Source organism: Coregonus clupeaformis, chromosome 36 (assembly GCF_020615455.1).
Source record: "Coregonus clupeaformis isolate EN_2021a chromosome 36, ASM2061545v1, whole genome shotgun sequence".
Taxonomy (NCBI): Eukaryota; Metazoa; Chordata; class Actinopteri; order Salmoniformes; family Salmonidae; genus Coregonus; species Coregonus clupeaformis.
In genome coordinates, this window is record NC_059227.1 from 34,353,660 (window position 1) to 34,370,527 (window position 16,868).

The window sequence follows — 16,868 nt, forward strand, 5'->3', positions numbered from 1 at the left end:
CAGCACAGTGTAGTATGACCCAGGCTGGGACCCAGGCCAGTTGCGCCTGCCTAGCAACTGTATTTAATAAATACTAGTGTCAACTTTTTCTCCTGGATCATTGTGTCTCATAGTGGAACTGCTCTAAATATAAATTATATCACATAAATAATGTTTTAGATATCCTACCTCTAACAACCCCCCCCCCCTTTTTTTTCCTCTTTTAGCTGATTTGAACATTAATGAAGCCAGTAAAAGTTAGTACAATTTAGTTTTTTACTCAGGATACATGATTAGACTCATTGACTCTCGAATTGAATTATTATTCCAACAAAACTGCATTCCAAGCAATCTTGGTCTCACAGTGTAGACGTGGACACCGCTGAGAGCCCTGTGAGAGCAGCTGTTTTGCAGGGGTCTCTTATGGGTCAAAAGCTCGCTGGACTAATGGAGAGAAGGGAAGGGGGGTGAGAGGGGAGGGAAGAGAGGGGCCAGCGCCGTGTTGGAGTGCATGAATAAACAATCAGGAGGTTGTTTGGAGTTAGAGGTGTCCATGATTAGAAATTGATGGCGGGTCTCCTCCGGGGTCTATGGTTTAAAGTGGTGAGGGGGAGACTGACATTCGGTCTGGGAATGCTACGCTCAACTTGTAATGGTTTCGTGGCAAGCTGAAGTTCTTAGCCGAAGTCTACGCCCCTTCCTCTGTAATTGGTCAACAGTAGAGATTCTTCAATTAAGTGTTTGTTGTCATGCAACGATAGACGACTCGTTTTCATGCTAATTTATTCAGTTGAGAAATACTGCACCAAACATCTTAGATGTAAAATTGTGTGACTAAGATCTTCAAAATTAATGACAGATTTCTTGAGTTATCTTAGATTCATTCTGGCTACGGCATCTTAAGATGGACAAACAGCACTATTGCCGCTTTTTTCTTATTTTAAGGAAGTAATGTATGTGAGCACACTTGTTCGACTAGGCGCCAGTCGAACCGAAGCATTTGGAGCAACTCCCATAGAGCGATACAGTTGCTAGGCAGGCGCAACTGGCCTGAGACCCAGGCTGTACATGCTATAGACATTCTAGCGTCGACATACTACACTGTGCTGTTTAGCATGGCACAATGAACGAGCACAGAGAGGAGTTGTCTGAAGCATAAACGGACTGGAGCACCAGGCTACAACACAACGGACTGGAGAACCAGGATAAAACACAACAGACTGGAGCACCAGGCTACAACACAACGGACTGGAGCACCAGGATAAAACACAACAGACTGGAGCACCAGGCTACAACACAACGGACTGGAGCACCAGGCTACAACACAACGGACTGGAGCACCAGGATAAAACACAACAGACTGGAGCACCAGGCTACAACACAACGGACTGGAGCACCAGGATAAAACACAACAGACTGGAGCACCAGGCTACAACACAACGGACTGGAGCACCAGGCTACAACACAACGGACTGGAGCACCAGGCTAAAACACAACGGACTGGAGCACCAGGCTAAAACACAACGGACTGGAGCACCAGGCTAAAACACAACGGACTGGATGATACATGATGAGAGTTTAGAGATGGTGGAGGTTTGAAGACAGGGCGTATAACATGTTAAATGGGTGTGCTGTTATAAGATTACATGTTTCCACTAAGTACGGTATCTCAGATGGGTCATGTGTAAGCAGGTCACAGTGACGATATGACCATACTAGATTGAAGTGGCCATCGGTGCTGGAAAACTGGGCTAGCTAATATGGCTGAGTAGCATCGTAAAGCTTTGGGACCTCCTAACAAACTCCACTGTCATTGCAGATGTTCTTTGTTTATTGAACCAACAGGTGTCCCATATTTTACAGTCCCTCTGACGTCTAGAGTTGAACCCGCCACCCACAGATTGTTTTAGCTTCCCGCTGTGGCAGTTTAACATCCAGCATCCAGCCTGGCACATGTCTCAAATCAAATCAAATCAAATTTTATTGGTCACATGCGCCGAATACAACAGGTGCAGACATTACAGTGAAATGCTTACTTACAGCCCTTAACCAACAGTGCATTTATTTTTAACGAAAAAAGTAAAAATAAAACAACAACAAAAAAAGTGTTGAGAAAAAAAGAGCAGAAGTAAAATAAAATAACAGTAGGGAGGCTATATATACAGGGGGGTACCGGTGCAGAGTCAATGTGCGGGGGCACCGGCTAGTTGAGATAGTTGAAGTAATATGTACATGTGGGTAGAGTTAAAGTGACTATGCATAAATAATTAACAGAGTAGCAGCAGCGTAAAAAGGATGGGGTGGGGGAGGCAGTGCAAATAGTCCGGGTAGCCATGATTAGCTGTTCAGGAGTCTTATGGCTTGGGGGTAGAAGCTGTTGAGAAGTCTTTTGGACCTAGACTTGGCACTCCGGTACCGCTTGCCGTGGCGGTAGCAGGGAGAACAGTCTATGACTAGGGTGGCTGGAGTCTTTGACAATTTTGAGGGCCTTCCTCTGACACCGCCTGGTATAGAGGTCCTGGATGGCAGGAAGCTTGGCCCCAGTGATGTACTGGGCCGTACGCACTACCCTCTGTAGTGCCTTGCGGTCGGAGGCCAAGCAGTTGCCATACCAGGCGGTGATGCAACCAGTCAGGATGCTCTCGATGGTGCAGCTGTATAACTTTTTGAGGATCTGAGGACCCATGCCAAATCTTTTCAGTCTCCTGAGGGGGAATAGGCTTTGTCGTGCCCTCTTCACGACTGTCTTGGTGTGTTTGGACCATGATAGTTCGTTGGTGATGTGGACACCAAGGAACTTGAAGCTCTCAACCTGTTCCACTACAGCCCCTTCGATGAGAATGGGGCGTGCTCAGTCCTCTTTTTTTCCTGTAGTCCACAATCATCTCCTTTGTCTTGGTCACGTTGAGGGAGAGGTTGTTATCCTGGCACCACACGGCCAGGTCTCTGACCTCCTCCCCTATAGGCTGTCTCATCGTTGTCGGTGATCAGGCCTACCACTGTTGTGTTGTCGGCAAACTTAATGATGGTGTTGGAGTCGTGCCTGGCCATGCAGTCATGGGTGAACAGAGAGTACAGGAGGGGACTGAGCACGCACCCTGAGGGGCCCCCGTGTTGAGGATCAGTGTGGCAGATGTGTTGTTACCTACCCTTACCACCTGGGGGCGGCCCGTCAGGAAGTCCAGGATCCAGTTGCAGAGGGAGGTGTTTAGTCCCAGGATCCTTAGCTTAGTGATGAGTTTAGAGGGCACTATGGTGTTGAATGCTGAGCTGTAGTCAATGAATAGCATTCTCACGTAGGTGTTCCTCTTGTCCAGGTGGGAAAGGGCAGTGTGGAGTGCAATAGAGATTGCATCATCTGTGGATCTGTTGGGGCGGTATGCAAATTGGAGTGGGTCTAGGGTTTCTGGGATAATGCTGTTGATGTGAGCCATGACCAGCCTTTCAAAGCACTTCATGGCTACAGACGTCAGTGCTACGGGTCGGTAGTCATTTAGGCAGGTTATCTTAGAGTCCTTGGGCACAGGGACTATGGTGGTCTGCTTGAAACATGTTGGTATTACAGACTCAGTCAGGGACATGTTGAAAATGTCAGTGAAGACACTTGCCAGTTGGTCAGCACATGCTCGGAGTACACGTCCTGGTAATCCGTCTGGCCCTGCGGCCTTGTGAATGTTGACCTGCTTAAAAGTCTTACTCACATCGGCTACGGTGATCACATAGTCATCCGGAACAGCTGGTGCTCTCATGCATGCTTCAGTGTTGCTTGCCTCGAAGCGAGCATAGAAGTGGTTTAGCTCGTCTGGTAGGCTTGTGTCACTGGGCAGCTCGTGGCTGTGCTTCCCTTTGTAGTCTGTAATAGTTTTCAAGCCCTGCCACATCCGACGAGCGTCAGAGCCAGTGTAGTACGATTCAATCTTAGCCCTGTATTGACTCTTTGCCTGTTTGATGGTTCGTCGGAGGGCATAGCGGGATTTCTTATAAGCGTCCGGGTTAGAGTCCCGTTCCTTGAAAGCGGCAGCTCTACCCTTTAGCTCAGTGCGGATGTTTCCTGTAATCCATGGCTTCTGGTTGGGGTATGTACGTACGGTCACTGTGGGGACGACATCATCAATGCACTTATTGATGAAGCCAGTGACTGATGTGGTGTACTCCTCAATGCTGTCTGAAGAATCCCGGAACATGTTCCAGTCTGTGCTAGCAACGGAGCTCCAGATGTCTGAGGACATCTAGTCAGGGTTGAAGCCCAGAGTCCATGACCCTACCTCGGGCACTTCTGCTGTCATGGTCCCCCCCTCCTCTGGGGCTTGTCTCCACTCCCTCTTACTATATATTGATGGCTTGTGATCTTGATAGATGAGTGTATGTGTGTATCATGTCTTCTTACGTCATCTTTATAGGCCTTTTCAAGTCCCATTTGTTTACATTGCCATGGGAAAATACTTATGACCTAATACCTTCAAATACCTAATACCTATTGGGCATTGCCTAATGCCAGCAATTTCATGAGCACATGGACAAGATTCTTTAATTTCCAGCTCCTTGCCAGACATGGGTCAGTCTGTAATACACCTTAGCCTTTTCACGAATGTCTCCTAAATCTATCTTTGATACATTCATCACCCTCTTTGAGAATCCCGGCCCATTATGCGAGGTGATGTGCTCTGCGGGTTAATAAATAGGTTACGTTCCTCGTCTTTTTGGCGAGAACAAAATGTGCTCCGTAATCAATGGAAATGTAATAGAGTGACCGGGCAGAGGGTCCAAACAAGCACATTATGCCCTCCTTTGATGTGTTTTCAAAGCCTCTTTTTATCTCCATCCAATTAATCAGGATAATCAAGATGGTTAAATGCATCAGTTGGATGCCTCGGAAAGCACATGTCACATGCAGGGGAACCAGTCTGTACACTCCCATGTGCAGACCAGGCTGAACCATTGAACCCACTGACATAGCCACAAAAGGTGCCCAAAGTCCCAAACACAGATCACATCGTTTAAAACCCAGCTCCAGATTTTGTAGGGTAAACGTTTGGGAGATATCAGGAATTTAATTGAGAAAATCCGCGTGAAGGTTAATATGGCTCAACGCTGCGTAAAGCCGAGCACAGGCTTGGTAAAATGAATATGGGGGATTAAAAATGGTGAAATCCGTTTTTGAGGGAGTGATTGCATAACGACGCAGTCCTGTACCTGAAGGCTAAGTTGAGGCTTCAGGTTAAGGGTAAAGTGGCAGGCAGACTTAGACTCTTAGGGCTGCCGAAGCTATTTGGTCTCGTTGAAATACTTGGCATTGCTTTGCCTATATGATGGAATACTTTTAGGAGTTTTTCTCTGCTGCCCCATGTATGACAAATATAGCCTTGTCCTTACAAAATCTTTCACCTAACCTACACACTAAATTGCAAAGTCTATTAACTGCTCTATAAGGATGAATCATCATAATACAACCATTTCACTGTTTTGGGTCTTCCAATAAGGGACTGCTCCATTGCTGCAGGCAGGGTAGGGTCTAGATTAATTCCCCCCCCCCAGAATTATATAATTTCCCCAAATGAGAGTGGGGGAAGGGACTGAGTGACAGAGGAATGAAGACAAGGTGGTGTGTAGGGTGCACCTGTGTGTTGTGACCATTATCAAGTCCTGTGTTCTCCTTACTCTGACCCCTAATTAATCTTTCGAAGGCCCCAATTGCGTTTAGCCAATTTTCATATTTTCATTCAGATGGTAATTGTGGAAATTGTATAATGACACAATCAGCTCTGGTGCCCCATCTGTGGTGTCTCGCTTTGATGTGTCTTGTTTGGTTAGTAATTCAGAAACAAAGCATATAGTTCATAGGACAAAGTGGCCTTTCTTTCACTGGTAATGAACATTCCCAGATGGTTATATATGGTTAGTATCGTTAGGGAGGTGTTGTCTATTTCTTTTTCTTTCCAGAACGTGTCTAAATTACAAGGGCCTTTTTCTTTCTTCGGTCATTCCAAGGCTGTCATGTGTCAGTGTGTAGCGGTAGGACGGAGTCAGGCGCAGGACACAAAACTTAGTCAACGACGTACTTTACTTGTCACAAGTAAATAAACATATCTTCCACGCAGGGAAGAAAATACAGACTCACATGTCAATGACAAAAAAACTACGAACAATCACGCACAACACCATGAGGGAACCAGAGGGTAAAATAGGGAAACAAATTATCGTAATTGGAACCAGGTGTGTGCAATATAGACAAAACAAGTAGAACACAGAAACATAGATCGGTGGCAGCTAGTACTCCGGTGACGACGAACGCCGAAGCCTGCCCGAGCAAGGAGGAGGAGCAGCCTCGGCTGAATTCGTGACAAAGGCAGTTGTGACTGATACAGTTTCATGAAGGACCCAGTAAGCCGTAGATGGAGTCTACTGCTTTTGCTGGTCATTTAGGAGGGAATTCCAACCGGAGTTAAGCGTGCGTAAATAGAACGTAATTCCTATTTTATACACTTTTCTCTATATTCGTATTCTGACCTTGAACTTAAGCTTGAGAATAGCATGCTATTCATCCGCTATTCGTTCGGGGTGGAGATCTAAGAAATGAAAGTGTGGCGGAGGTGTCTACAGATATTCTGACCGTGACATATTTCCCTCATAATTCCACCACCAGGTCAAGCGAACTTGCCGGTTCCAAGTGGAAATAGCATCTCCTTTCTTTTTTCAGATTAGAAATAACAGCATTCTACATGCACTGTAATTTATAAATTGATGAGCTATTTATAATAGCTAGGTAAATGAGTCATCCGTTTGGAGAAGGGGATTGTAAATACACATAGCAATTGTTTTAGATGATTTTTCCTTATGATCCCTGGAGACGAATTTGAAACCAGCCATATGGAAGCAAACTGAAAATCATATCAACATTACTTTCCAATAGCTGGTCATGGGTTCATAGGTCGGTCGGTCAGTCAGTCAGGCAGCCGTCAATCTAATCTCTCAGTCGACAGTTAGTGGACTCTACCTGCCATATAGGGTGATGGTCCACTTCTCCTCTCCCAGTGACTGTAATCAGTTTGGACAATGTGAGTGGGCCTTGGAGGAGCAACCCCCTGTGCCAGCCAGAGCCACTGACACATCCTGAGTCATCATGTCAGGGCGAGGGGACACGGGCACAGGGTAAAGGGGGCTTGTTGTTGTGTCACAGGGGCCTCCCCACACTCCCACTGCGGGAGCTCCCAGCCCTGTCGCCTCCAGCTTCACTGCCCGATAGTGACGAGCCGCCCGACTGTCACTCCCAACCTCCCTGTGTCCCGTGGAGTTGTTCCCTGGTCGTGACAGTCCTGACAGCCCCGGGATTCAACCAGCGCCTCCTCAACTGTCACCTGAGAGACTTGGTTCAGCAGCACAAGACGCCCCGAGGCCTGGGAGTACAGTTACAGAGTCAGACAGTGTATATATACTTATTCTATCATCTACAGTGTACAGTGCATTCGGAAAGTATTCAGACCACTTGACGTTTTCCACATTTTATTACATTACAGCCTTATTCTAAAATTGATTAAATAGTTTTTATTTTCTCATCAATCTACACACACTACCCCATAATGACAAAGAACAAACATGTTGAAGGACTGTGTGCACTGTGCAGTACAGAGTCCAATAGAGACATACACTACCTAGCTCTACACAGTCATTTACAGAGCAGTTCTACAGTCGTGGTCAAAAGTTTTGAGAATGACACAAGTATTGGTCTTCACAAAGTTTGCTGCTTCAGTGTTTTTAGACATTTTTGTCAGATGTTACTATGGTATACTGAAGTATAATTACAAACATTCCATAAGTGTCAAAGGCTTTTATTGACAATTACATTAAGTTTATGCAAAGAGTCAATATTTGCAGTGTTGACCCTTCTTTTTCAAGACCTCTGCAATCTGCCCTGGCATGCTGTCAATTAACTTCTGGGCCACATCCTGACTGATGGCAGCCCATTCTTGCATAATCAATGCTTGGAGTTTGTCAGAATTTGTGGGTTTTTGTTTGTCCACCCGCCTCTTGAGGATTGACCACAAGTTCTCAATGGGATTATGGTCTTGGGAGTTTCCTGGCCATGGACCCAAAATGTCGATGTTTTGTTCCCCGAGCCACTTAGTTATCACTTTTGCCTTATGGCAAGGTGCTCCATCATGCTGGAAAAGGCATTGTTCATCACCAAACTGTTCTTGGATGGTTAGGAGAAGTTGCTCTCGGAGGATGTGTTGGTACCATTCTTTATTCATGGCTGTGTTCTTAGGCAAAATTGTGAGTAAGCCCACTCCCTTGGCTGAGAAGCAACCCCACACATGAATGGTCTCAGGATGCTTTACTGTTGGCATGACACAGGACTGATGGTAGCGCTCACCTTGTCTTCTCCGGACAAGCTTTTTTCCGGATGCCCCAAACAATCGGAAAGGGGATTCATCAGAGAAAATGACTTTACCCCAGTCCTCAGCAGTCCAATCCCTGTACCTTTTGCAGAATATCAGTCTGTCCCTAATGTTTTTCCTGGAGAGAAGTGGCTTCCTCGCTGCCCTTCTTGACACCAGGCCATCCTCCAAAAGTCTTCACCTCACTGTGCATGCAGATGCACTCACACCTGCCTGCTGCCATTCCTGAGCAAGCTCTGCACTGGTGGTGCCCCGATCCCGCAGCTGAATCAACTTTAGGAGACGGTCCTGGCACTTGCTGGACTTTCTTGGGTGCCCTGAAGCCTTCTTCACAACAATTGAACCTCTCTCCTTGAAGTTCTTGATGATCCGATAAATGGTTGATTTAGGTGCAATCTTACTAGCAGCAATATCCTTGCCTATGAAGCCCTTTTTGTGCAAAGCAATGATGACAGCATGTGTTTCCTTGCAGGTAACCATGGTTAACAGAGGAAGAACAATGATTTCAAGCACCACCCTCCTTTTAAAGCTTCCAGTCTGTTATTCTAACTCAATCAGCATGACAGAGTGATCTCCAGCCTTGTCCTCGTCAACACTCTCACCTGTGTTAACGAGAGAATCACTGACATGATGTCAGCTGGTCCTTTTGTGGCAGGTCTGAAATGCAGTGGAAATGGTTTTTGGGATTAAGTTCATTTTCATGGCAAAGAGGGACTTTGCAATTAATTGCAATTCATCTGATCACTCTTCATAACATTCTGGAGTATATGCAAATTGCCATCCTAAAAACTGAGGCAGCAGACTTTGTGAAAATTAATATTTGTGTCATTCTCAACACTTTTGTAGCTTACAGTATACCATCCTGGCTGAAGGACTCTAAAGAGTAGGACCCAGTACCCAGAGGACACTCACACAATATCTATATTTCCATAAGTAATTATGTTGGCACTCCACAGCCATTCACATTCGACCTCAGTTGAGGGACTGGGGAAATGAACATTGACATGGGGGAAACCTTGAAACCCTCGGCTAGGCTGAACACCAACACCAGCACCAGCAGACTAGGCATCAGGCATTCTGCATAAGCTGCTGCTTAGAGGTATAATGGTGCATGTGGATCGCCTGGCCAGGATGGAATTTTTATAGTCCAGACATAAGGTAACAACAGCAGTCTTGACTAGGGGCTATGCTGAATTATGAATACAGCAATGAGCTAATACAGCTAATGTCGCAAAGGAGAAATAATGAAGAATTTACATAACCACGACAGCAGTGCAATGTTCTTGAAAATACCAATCGAGGTCGCACCCAAGGTTATTGACAACAGAACCTGTTGATCAATTGGTGAAGTAATCCCACCTTCATCCCTTGGTTTTATAGTCCTTGTCAGGGTTGACAACAGGGAGCGTATCAATGGAGTGAGGGAAGCGGTGTGAGATGGGTGGAGCTGCAGGGCGCGACCTGTGCCAGGTTGCATCACATCGCTCTGCTGTGACATGTGGTGCCTGGTGTGACAAAGCGTGAGGATTAGGAGACAATGAGAGATTAGGACTGGCTGCCGGGTGGCATTGTTGACACAACGGCCCTGGCTGACTGAGCCGTTACATTCAGTACATTTAGTGAATGAAACATAGAAAAGATTCAAACATGAAAATATCGCTGTTTACGTGATAAATTCCGGTGTCGATCAATCTCAATATTACTTTTTGTTAAACAGTTTAGTTCCTACAGATGCGGTCAAATATATTTGCACCCTTGCACGATTCACTATTTCTTCCTAAATGAGTTGAAATTGAAAAAACGTTTGGTGTTCACGTGTACTAATCTAAACTGAAATTGAGATGATTCACTTCAAAGTAAAAATAAAATACAAAATAAGTTGGTTGGAGGCAAATTATTCTCTGCTAATTTAATTTATCTCACCTGTGGTAAGTAGCAGGTGCAGGTGCCTACAGGGTATAAATATCAAGTCAACACGTTTTGAAAAGAGAAAACAGAACATTCTGCTCCGTTAAAGCCTCTCCATCTCCCCTATAGGACATGTTGAAGAAAGATAAAGATGGAAAACTCATCGGAAAATAACACAAGACGTCTCAGGATAGGGAGATATATGCTTTAACGCACAGTAGATTAAACTAAAAATAGCTAAGTGTCGTCAGGAGGTTAAAGTTATGGCTTCTCATTTCAGAGATGCAACGCCAAAGCCCAGGACAGCTTTCACTTTCCAAAAGGCGATGTATCATTCGTAATGGTTGTCTTTTTTGGCAGCGTGGCAGGCAAGGCTTTAAACTGATTTGCCTTCAGAGAGACAGATTAGTTAACCACACAGGTTGGTGTGACAATAAAACCATATCCCTTGAATTTAAATCAAACGGCAAAGTAATTACTTTCAAACAATTGGACAGTATTTTCCATTTGCAGCGTCATTGTTATCTAAGACCGGGTTGCAAGGCTCTCGCATGCAACTGGTCCGCTGCCCGTGGAAATACATTTCCCTTGACAACGATGTTATATTACACATGTGGGGGACAGGATGTGTGTGGGATGGAGGTTGGCTGCACTTTTGGTAGTCGGTTAAAGGTAGATTTTTCAACCTGAACAATATTTCACCTGAAATGTGCCAGGGTGCATGGCAGATCACTCGTTCGGTGGGTTTATAAACTTGGACAGCTCAGCTGGTGCAAGTGTCCAATGAGTCATTTCTTAGGAACTGCTGTGAAGTGTTGAAAAAAACCTTATTCTATCATCCCAAGTGGTTTTAAGTGGCTCTCTCAGTAAGTGCAAGATCACTAAAATCGGTTTATCATCTCCTAGAAACCCTTTTAAGAGTTTTAAGAGAATTGTGCCAATCGTAGAATGATATGTAATTATTTCATTATGACATGGACTTCTAGAGTTGGGCTCTCTGCTTAATTTGGGACTCTCCCTCTGGTATTTGTTTGGCTTGGACCAATCCTGTCACAGCCTGTTCAGTTGGCCTGGTAACACCCTTGCATACCCAATTGTTTTTCTCCATTATGCAGTATAATTAATGATGATACAAACCTTGTACACCTATCAGTAACATGATCAAAAACAATACCTCTAACTGATCTGTATTCAATATGAATGAGCATTCATATTGAGAGCAAGTGCATCTCCTCCAAACCCCATGGCTCTCGATCTTATTTAAATATCATAAAAAATGTAAAGTGCTAATTAGAAGCAACTGTCCTTAGTGGTCTATACTCGCCAAACCCCAGAGAGATTGACTCGTTATGAATAATTCAAGTCCTCTCTCTCCCACATGACATCAATACTGAGCCAATCTCACCACCACTACTGCTGTGCATTCATAACTCCCTGCATTCTAACACAGAGCCTCTCAACATTAATCAGATGGACTGTTTTAAGAATATAAAATTGTATTGAATTGGCACTCTCGACCTTCACCCCTCTGACCGGGTTTACTAACTCAATTGACTAACTAACTCAACTAAGTAACTCAACTAACTCAACTGACTAACTCAACTAACTCTACTCAACTGACTAACTCAACTGACTCAACTAAGTAACTAAAATAACTAAATTGACTAACTAACTGAAGAAACTGCCTACATTTAGTCTGTTCCATCCCACTGACTCTATACCCCTGTCTCTTCTCTGCCTAGGTTACGGCCATGCTGCCCCCAGCACAGACAGAGGGAAGGTGTTCTGCATGCTCTATGCCCTGCTGGGCATCCCTCTCACCCTGGTCATGTTCCAGAGCCTGGGCGAGCGCATCAACACCCTGGTGCGCTACCTGCTGCACCGCCTGAAGAATTGCCTTGGCATGCGGCGCACCGAGGTCTCCATGGTCAACATGGTGGCCATTGGCTTCATCTCCTGCATGAGCACACTGTGCGTGGGTGCGCTCTCCTTCTCCCACTTTGAGGGCTGGAGCTTCTTCCACGCCTTCTACTACTGCTTCATCACACTCACCACCATCGGCTTTGGGGACTACGTGGCTCTGCAGAAGGACCAGGCGCTGCAGACCAACCCCAAGTACGTGGCCTTCTGCTTCATGTACATCCTCACCGGCCTGACCGTGATCGGAGCCTTCCTCAACCTGGTCGTGCTGCGCTTCATGACTATGAACGCGGAGGACGAGAAGCGGGATGCCGAGCAGCGCGCCCTCCTCTCCCGGAACGGCCAGGCGGGAGGGCACAACCACCCGCGCTGCGCCCCCGACCCGCCCTCCTCCTCCTCGGCCGCCTCAGGGTGCAGTGGGGGAGCTGGAGGAGCGGGAGGACCAGGAGGGGGCGGAAACAGTGGTGTGGGAGGAGCGGGGCGGGGGCTGCGCAATGTTTACGCGGAGGTGCTCCACTTCCAGTCCATGTGCTCCTGCCTGTGGTACAAGAGCAGGGAGAAGCTGCAGTACTCCATCCCCATGATCATCCCCAGGGACCTGTCCACCTCCGACACCTACATGGAGCAGGGGGAGGCCTTTTCCTCCGACCCCCTCCACCCCCTTCACTCCAACGGCTGCGTCTACAGCTTGCACCACCCGCATTCTGCCATCAGCTCTGTGTCCACGGGCCTGCACAGCCTCACCCCATACAGACTAGGACACAGCAAGCGGCGCAGCTCCATCTAGAGGTCTGGAGGACTCAATGCTTAAAAGAACCAAGCCCCACCTCTTGTCTACCACATGGAAGGACCCTAATACTGTGGCACTATTTTCGATGGACTAAACCAAGATCTAAATCAGGGGTGCTCAATTTACAGTCCTCAGGGGATCCCTGTCCTGAGGTGATGTGTTTTTGCCTGGCACATTTAAATGATCGTTTAATGCCACTGATTTTCCAAAAACAAGAATTGGCCTCGAAGACCGAAGTTTTGCACCCTTGAACTATATCCTTGCTATATTTTCAGCATCCCTTCACCGTTTGCCGTATTAAGGTTGAAGTTATTGATCTTCGCTATGAGCAGATTGTTTGAACGATAAGATGACATGTTACACTGTGAGAGACAAATATTTTTATGCGAAATAGAGGGATTATTAATTTTTAGAAACTGTGCATCATGATAAGCCACATGACTTAACAAAACCTGATTTTAAGATTGGTGAGTGAAGTTTGTCTCTTTTTCACAAAGAAGAAAGGGATATATTTACAGTGCCTTGCAAAAGTATTCATCCACTTTGGCGTTTTTCCTATTTTGTTGCATTACAACCTGTAATTTAAATGGATTTTTATTTGGATTTCATGTAGTGGACATACACAAAATAGTCCAAATTGGTGAAGCGAAAAAAAAAAAAATACTTGTTTAAAAAAATTCAAATAAATAAATAACGGAAAAGTGGTGCGTGCATATGTATTCACCCCCTTTGCTATGAAGCCCCTAAATAAGATCTGGTGCAACCAATTACCTTCACATGATTAGTTAAATAAAGTCCACCTGTGTGCAATCTAAGTGTCACATGATCTCAGTATATATACACCTGTTCTGAAAGGCCCCAGAGTCTGCAACACCACTAAGCAAGGGGCACCACCAAGCAAGCGGCACCATGAAGACCAAGGAGCTCTCCAAACAGGTCAGGGACAAAGTTGTGGAGAAGTACAGATCAGGGTTTGGTTATAAAAAAATATCAGAAACTTTGAACATCCCACGGAGCACCATTAAATCTATTTATTAAAAAATTGAAAGAATTTGGCACCACAACAAACCTGCCAAGAGAGGGCCGCCCACCAAAACTCACAGACCAAGCAAGGAGGGCATTAATCAGAGAGGCAACAAAGAGACCAAAGATAACCCTGAATGAGCTGCAAAGCTCCACAGCGGAGATTGGAGTATCTGTCCATAGGACCATTTTAAGCTGTACACTCCACAGAGCTGGGCTTTACGGAAGAGTGGCCAGAAAAAAGCCATTGCTTAAAGAAAAAAATAAGCAAACACGTTTGGTGTTCACCAAAAGGCATGTGGGAGACTTCCCAAACATATGGAAGCAGGTACTCTGGTCAGATGAGACTCAAATTGAGCTTTTTGGCCATCAAGGAAAACGCTATGTCTGGCGCAAACCCAACACCTCTCATCACCCCGAGAACACCATCCCCACAGTGAAGCATGGTGGTGGCAGCATCATGCTGTGGGGATGTTTTTCATCGGCAGGGACTGGGAAACTGGTCAGAATTGAAGGAATGATGGATGGCGCTAAATACATGGAAATTCTTGAGGGAAACCTGTTTCAGTCTTCCAGAGATTTGAGACTGGGATGGAGGTTCACCTTCCAGCAGGACAATGACCCTAAGCATACTGCTAAAGCAACACTCGAGTGGTTTAAGGGGAAACATTTAAATGTCTTGGAATGGCCTAGTCAAAGCCCAGACCTCAATCCAATTGAGAATCTGTCGTATGACTTAAAGATTGCTGTACACCAGTGGAACCCATCCAACTTGAAGGAGCTGGAGCAGTTTTGCCTTGAAGAATGGGCAAAAATCCCAGTGGCTAGATATGCCAAGCTTATAGAGACATACCCCAAGAGACTTGCAGCTGTAATTACTGCAAAAGGTGGCTCTACAAAGTATTGACTTGGGGGGGTGAATAGTTATGCACGCTAAAGTTTTCAGTTTTTTTGTCTTATTTCTTGTTTGTTTCACAATAATAAATATTTTGCATCTTCAAAGTGGTAGGCATGTTGTGTAAATCAAATGATACAAACACCCCCAAAATCAATTTTAATTCCAGGTTGTAAGGCAACAAAATAGGAAAAATGCCAAGGGGGGTGAATACTTTTGCAAGCCACTGTAAGTGTTACTCCCAATAATCATCAATGAAATAAATGTAAATATATTTGTAATATGGATACTGTTTTTAAGCAATGTACTTAATAGGGAAGAACCCATTTTTTTAGTGAAAGTGTTCTAAAAACTCATTTGGCTCTCTTGTGTGTCTGTAACTGAAGTTCAAGCTCAAGCCAAACACTTTTGATTTGCTTTAGTTACTTACTGTATTGTTCTCTCAAACCACAAAACCTATCATACTTTGTGCAAAGTATTGTCATTTTCTTTCTAATGCTTTTTTCTTGTCTGTATAATTGTTTTACTGTATGTTTGCTATTCATTTGTTTTATGTTTTCATAATAGGGTTTTACACAGATCATGTGGGCTCACTTTGTGCATAGTAGACAGTCTAGTCTTGTTCACTGCTGCACTTTATAACATTATTGTATGCTTTAGGGCGCTGGATACCAGTGCGTTACATTGAATTGAAGAACTTAATTTATGCTAACTCACCTGATGTTTTGGTACCTAAATAATATATTCCTATGGATGTCATGCTCTTAAATGTTGTCAGCGGGAGATTTGTAATGGGTTAGTTTGGCTCGTAGCCCAGCAGGCAAAAGTGGTTGCAATTACAGTGCCTTCAGAATGTATTCATACCCCTTGACTTATTCCACATTTTGTTGCGTTACAGCCTGAATTCCAAATTGATTAAATTGTTTTTTTTTCTCTCACCTATCTACACACAATACCCCATAATGACAAAGTGAAAACATGTTTTTATACTTTTTTGCAAATGTATTGAAAATGAAATACAGGAATATCTCATTTACATAAGTATTGATACCCCTTTGTTATGACACTCCAAATTGAGTTCAGGTGTCTCCAATTTCCTTTGACCATCCTTGAGATGTCACTACAACTTGATTGGAGTACACCTGTGGCCAATACAATTGTTTGGACATGATTTAGAAAGAAACACACCTGTCTATATAAGGTCCCACAGTTGACAGTGCATGTCAGAGCAGAAACTATACCATGAAGTCCAATGAACTGTCCATAGATCTTTGAGATATAATTGTGATGAGGCATATACCAGGGGAAGAGTATAAAACCATTTCTAGAGGGTTGAAAGTTTTCAAGAGCATAGTGGTCTCATATGGAACTACCAAGACTCTGCCTAGAGCTGGCTGTCTGACCAAACTGAGCAACCGGGCAAGAAGGACGTTGGTCAGGGAGGTGACCAAGAACCCAATGACCACTCTGACAGAACTACGGAGTTCCTTGGCTGAGATGGGAGAACCTGCCAGAAAGACAACAGTCTCTACAGTACTTCACCAATCTGGGCTTTATGGGAGAGTGGCCAGACTGAAGGCACATGATAGCATGCCTGGAGTTTTCAAAATGGCATGTGAAAGACTCTGAAATCTCTTTGGCCTGAACGCAAAGTGCTATGTCTGAAGAAAAACAGGCACAGCTTATCACCCGTCTAACACCATGAAGCATGGTGGTGGCAGTATCATGCTATGGGCATGCTTTTCAGTGGCAGGGACTGGGAGACTGGTAACTGGGAGACTCCAACACCATCATTAATTTGCAGACGACACAACAGTGGTAGGCCTGATCACCGACAACGATGAGACAGCCTATAGGGAGGAGGTCAGAGACCTGGCCGTGTGGTGCCAGGATAACAACCTCTCACTCAAACGCGATCAAGACAAAGGAGATGATTGTGGACTACAGGAAAAAGAGA

The 16,868-nt window shown here is 44.9% G+C and overlaps 1 protein-coding gene across 1 annotated transcript in view; it reads left to right on the plus strand.

The window, feature by feature from the left end:
* kcnk3a (potassium channel, subfamily K, member 3a) overlaps nucleotides 1-12,990 on the plus strand; it is a 65,514-nt gene extending 52,524 nt beyond the window's left edge. The window contains exons 2-3 of the mRNA XM_045211209.1: nucleotides 7,207-7,392; nucleotides 12,026-12,990. Of these exons, the coding sequence (XP_045067144.1) occupies nucleotides 7,207-7,392; nucleotides 12,026-12,990 (1,151 nt within the window). The remainder of the gene's footprint in view (nucleotides 1-7,206; nucleotides 7,393-12,025) is intronic.
* The last annotated feature ends 3,878 nt before the right edge of the window (nucleotides 12,991-16,868 follow it).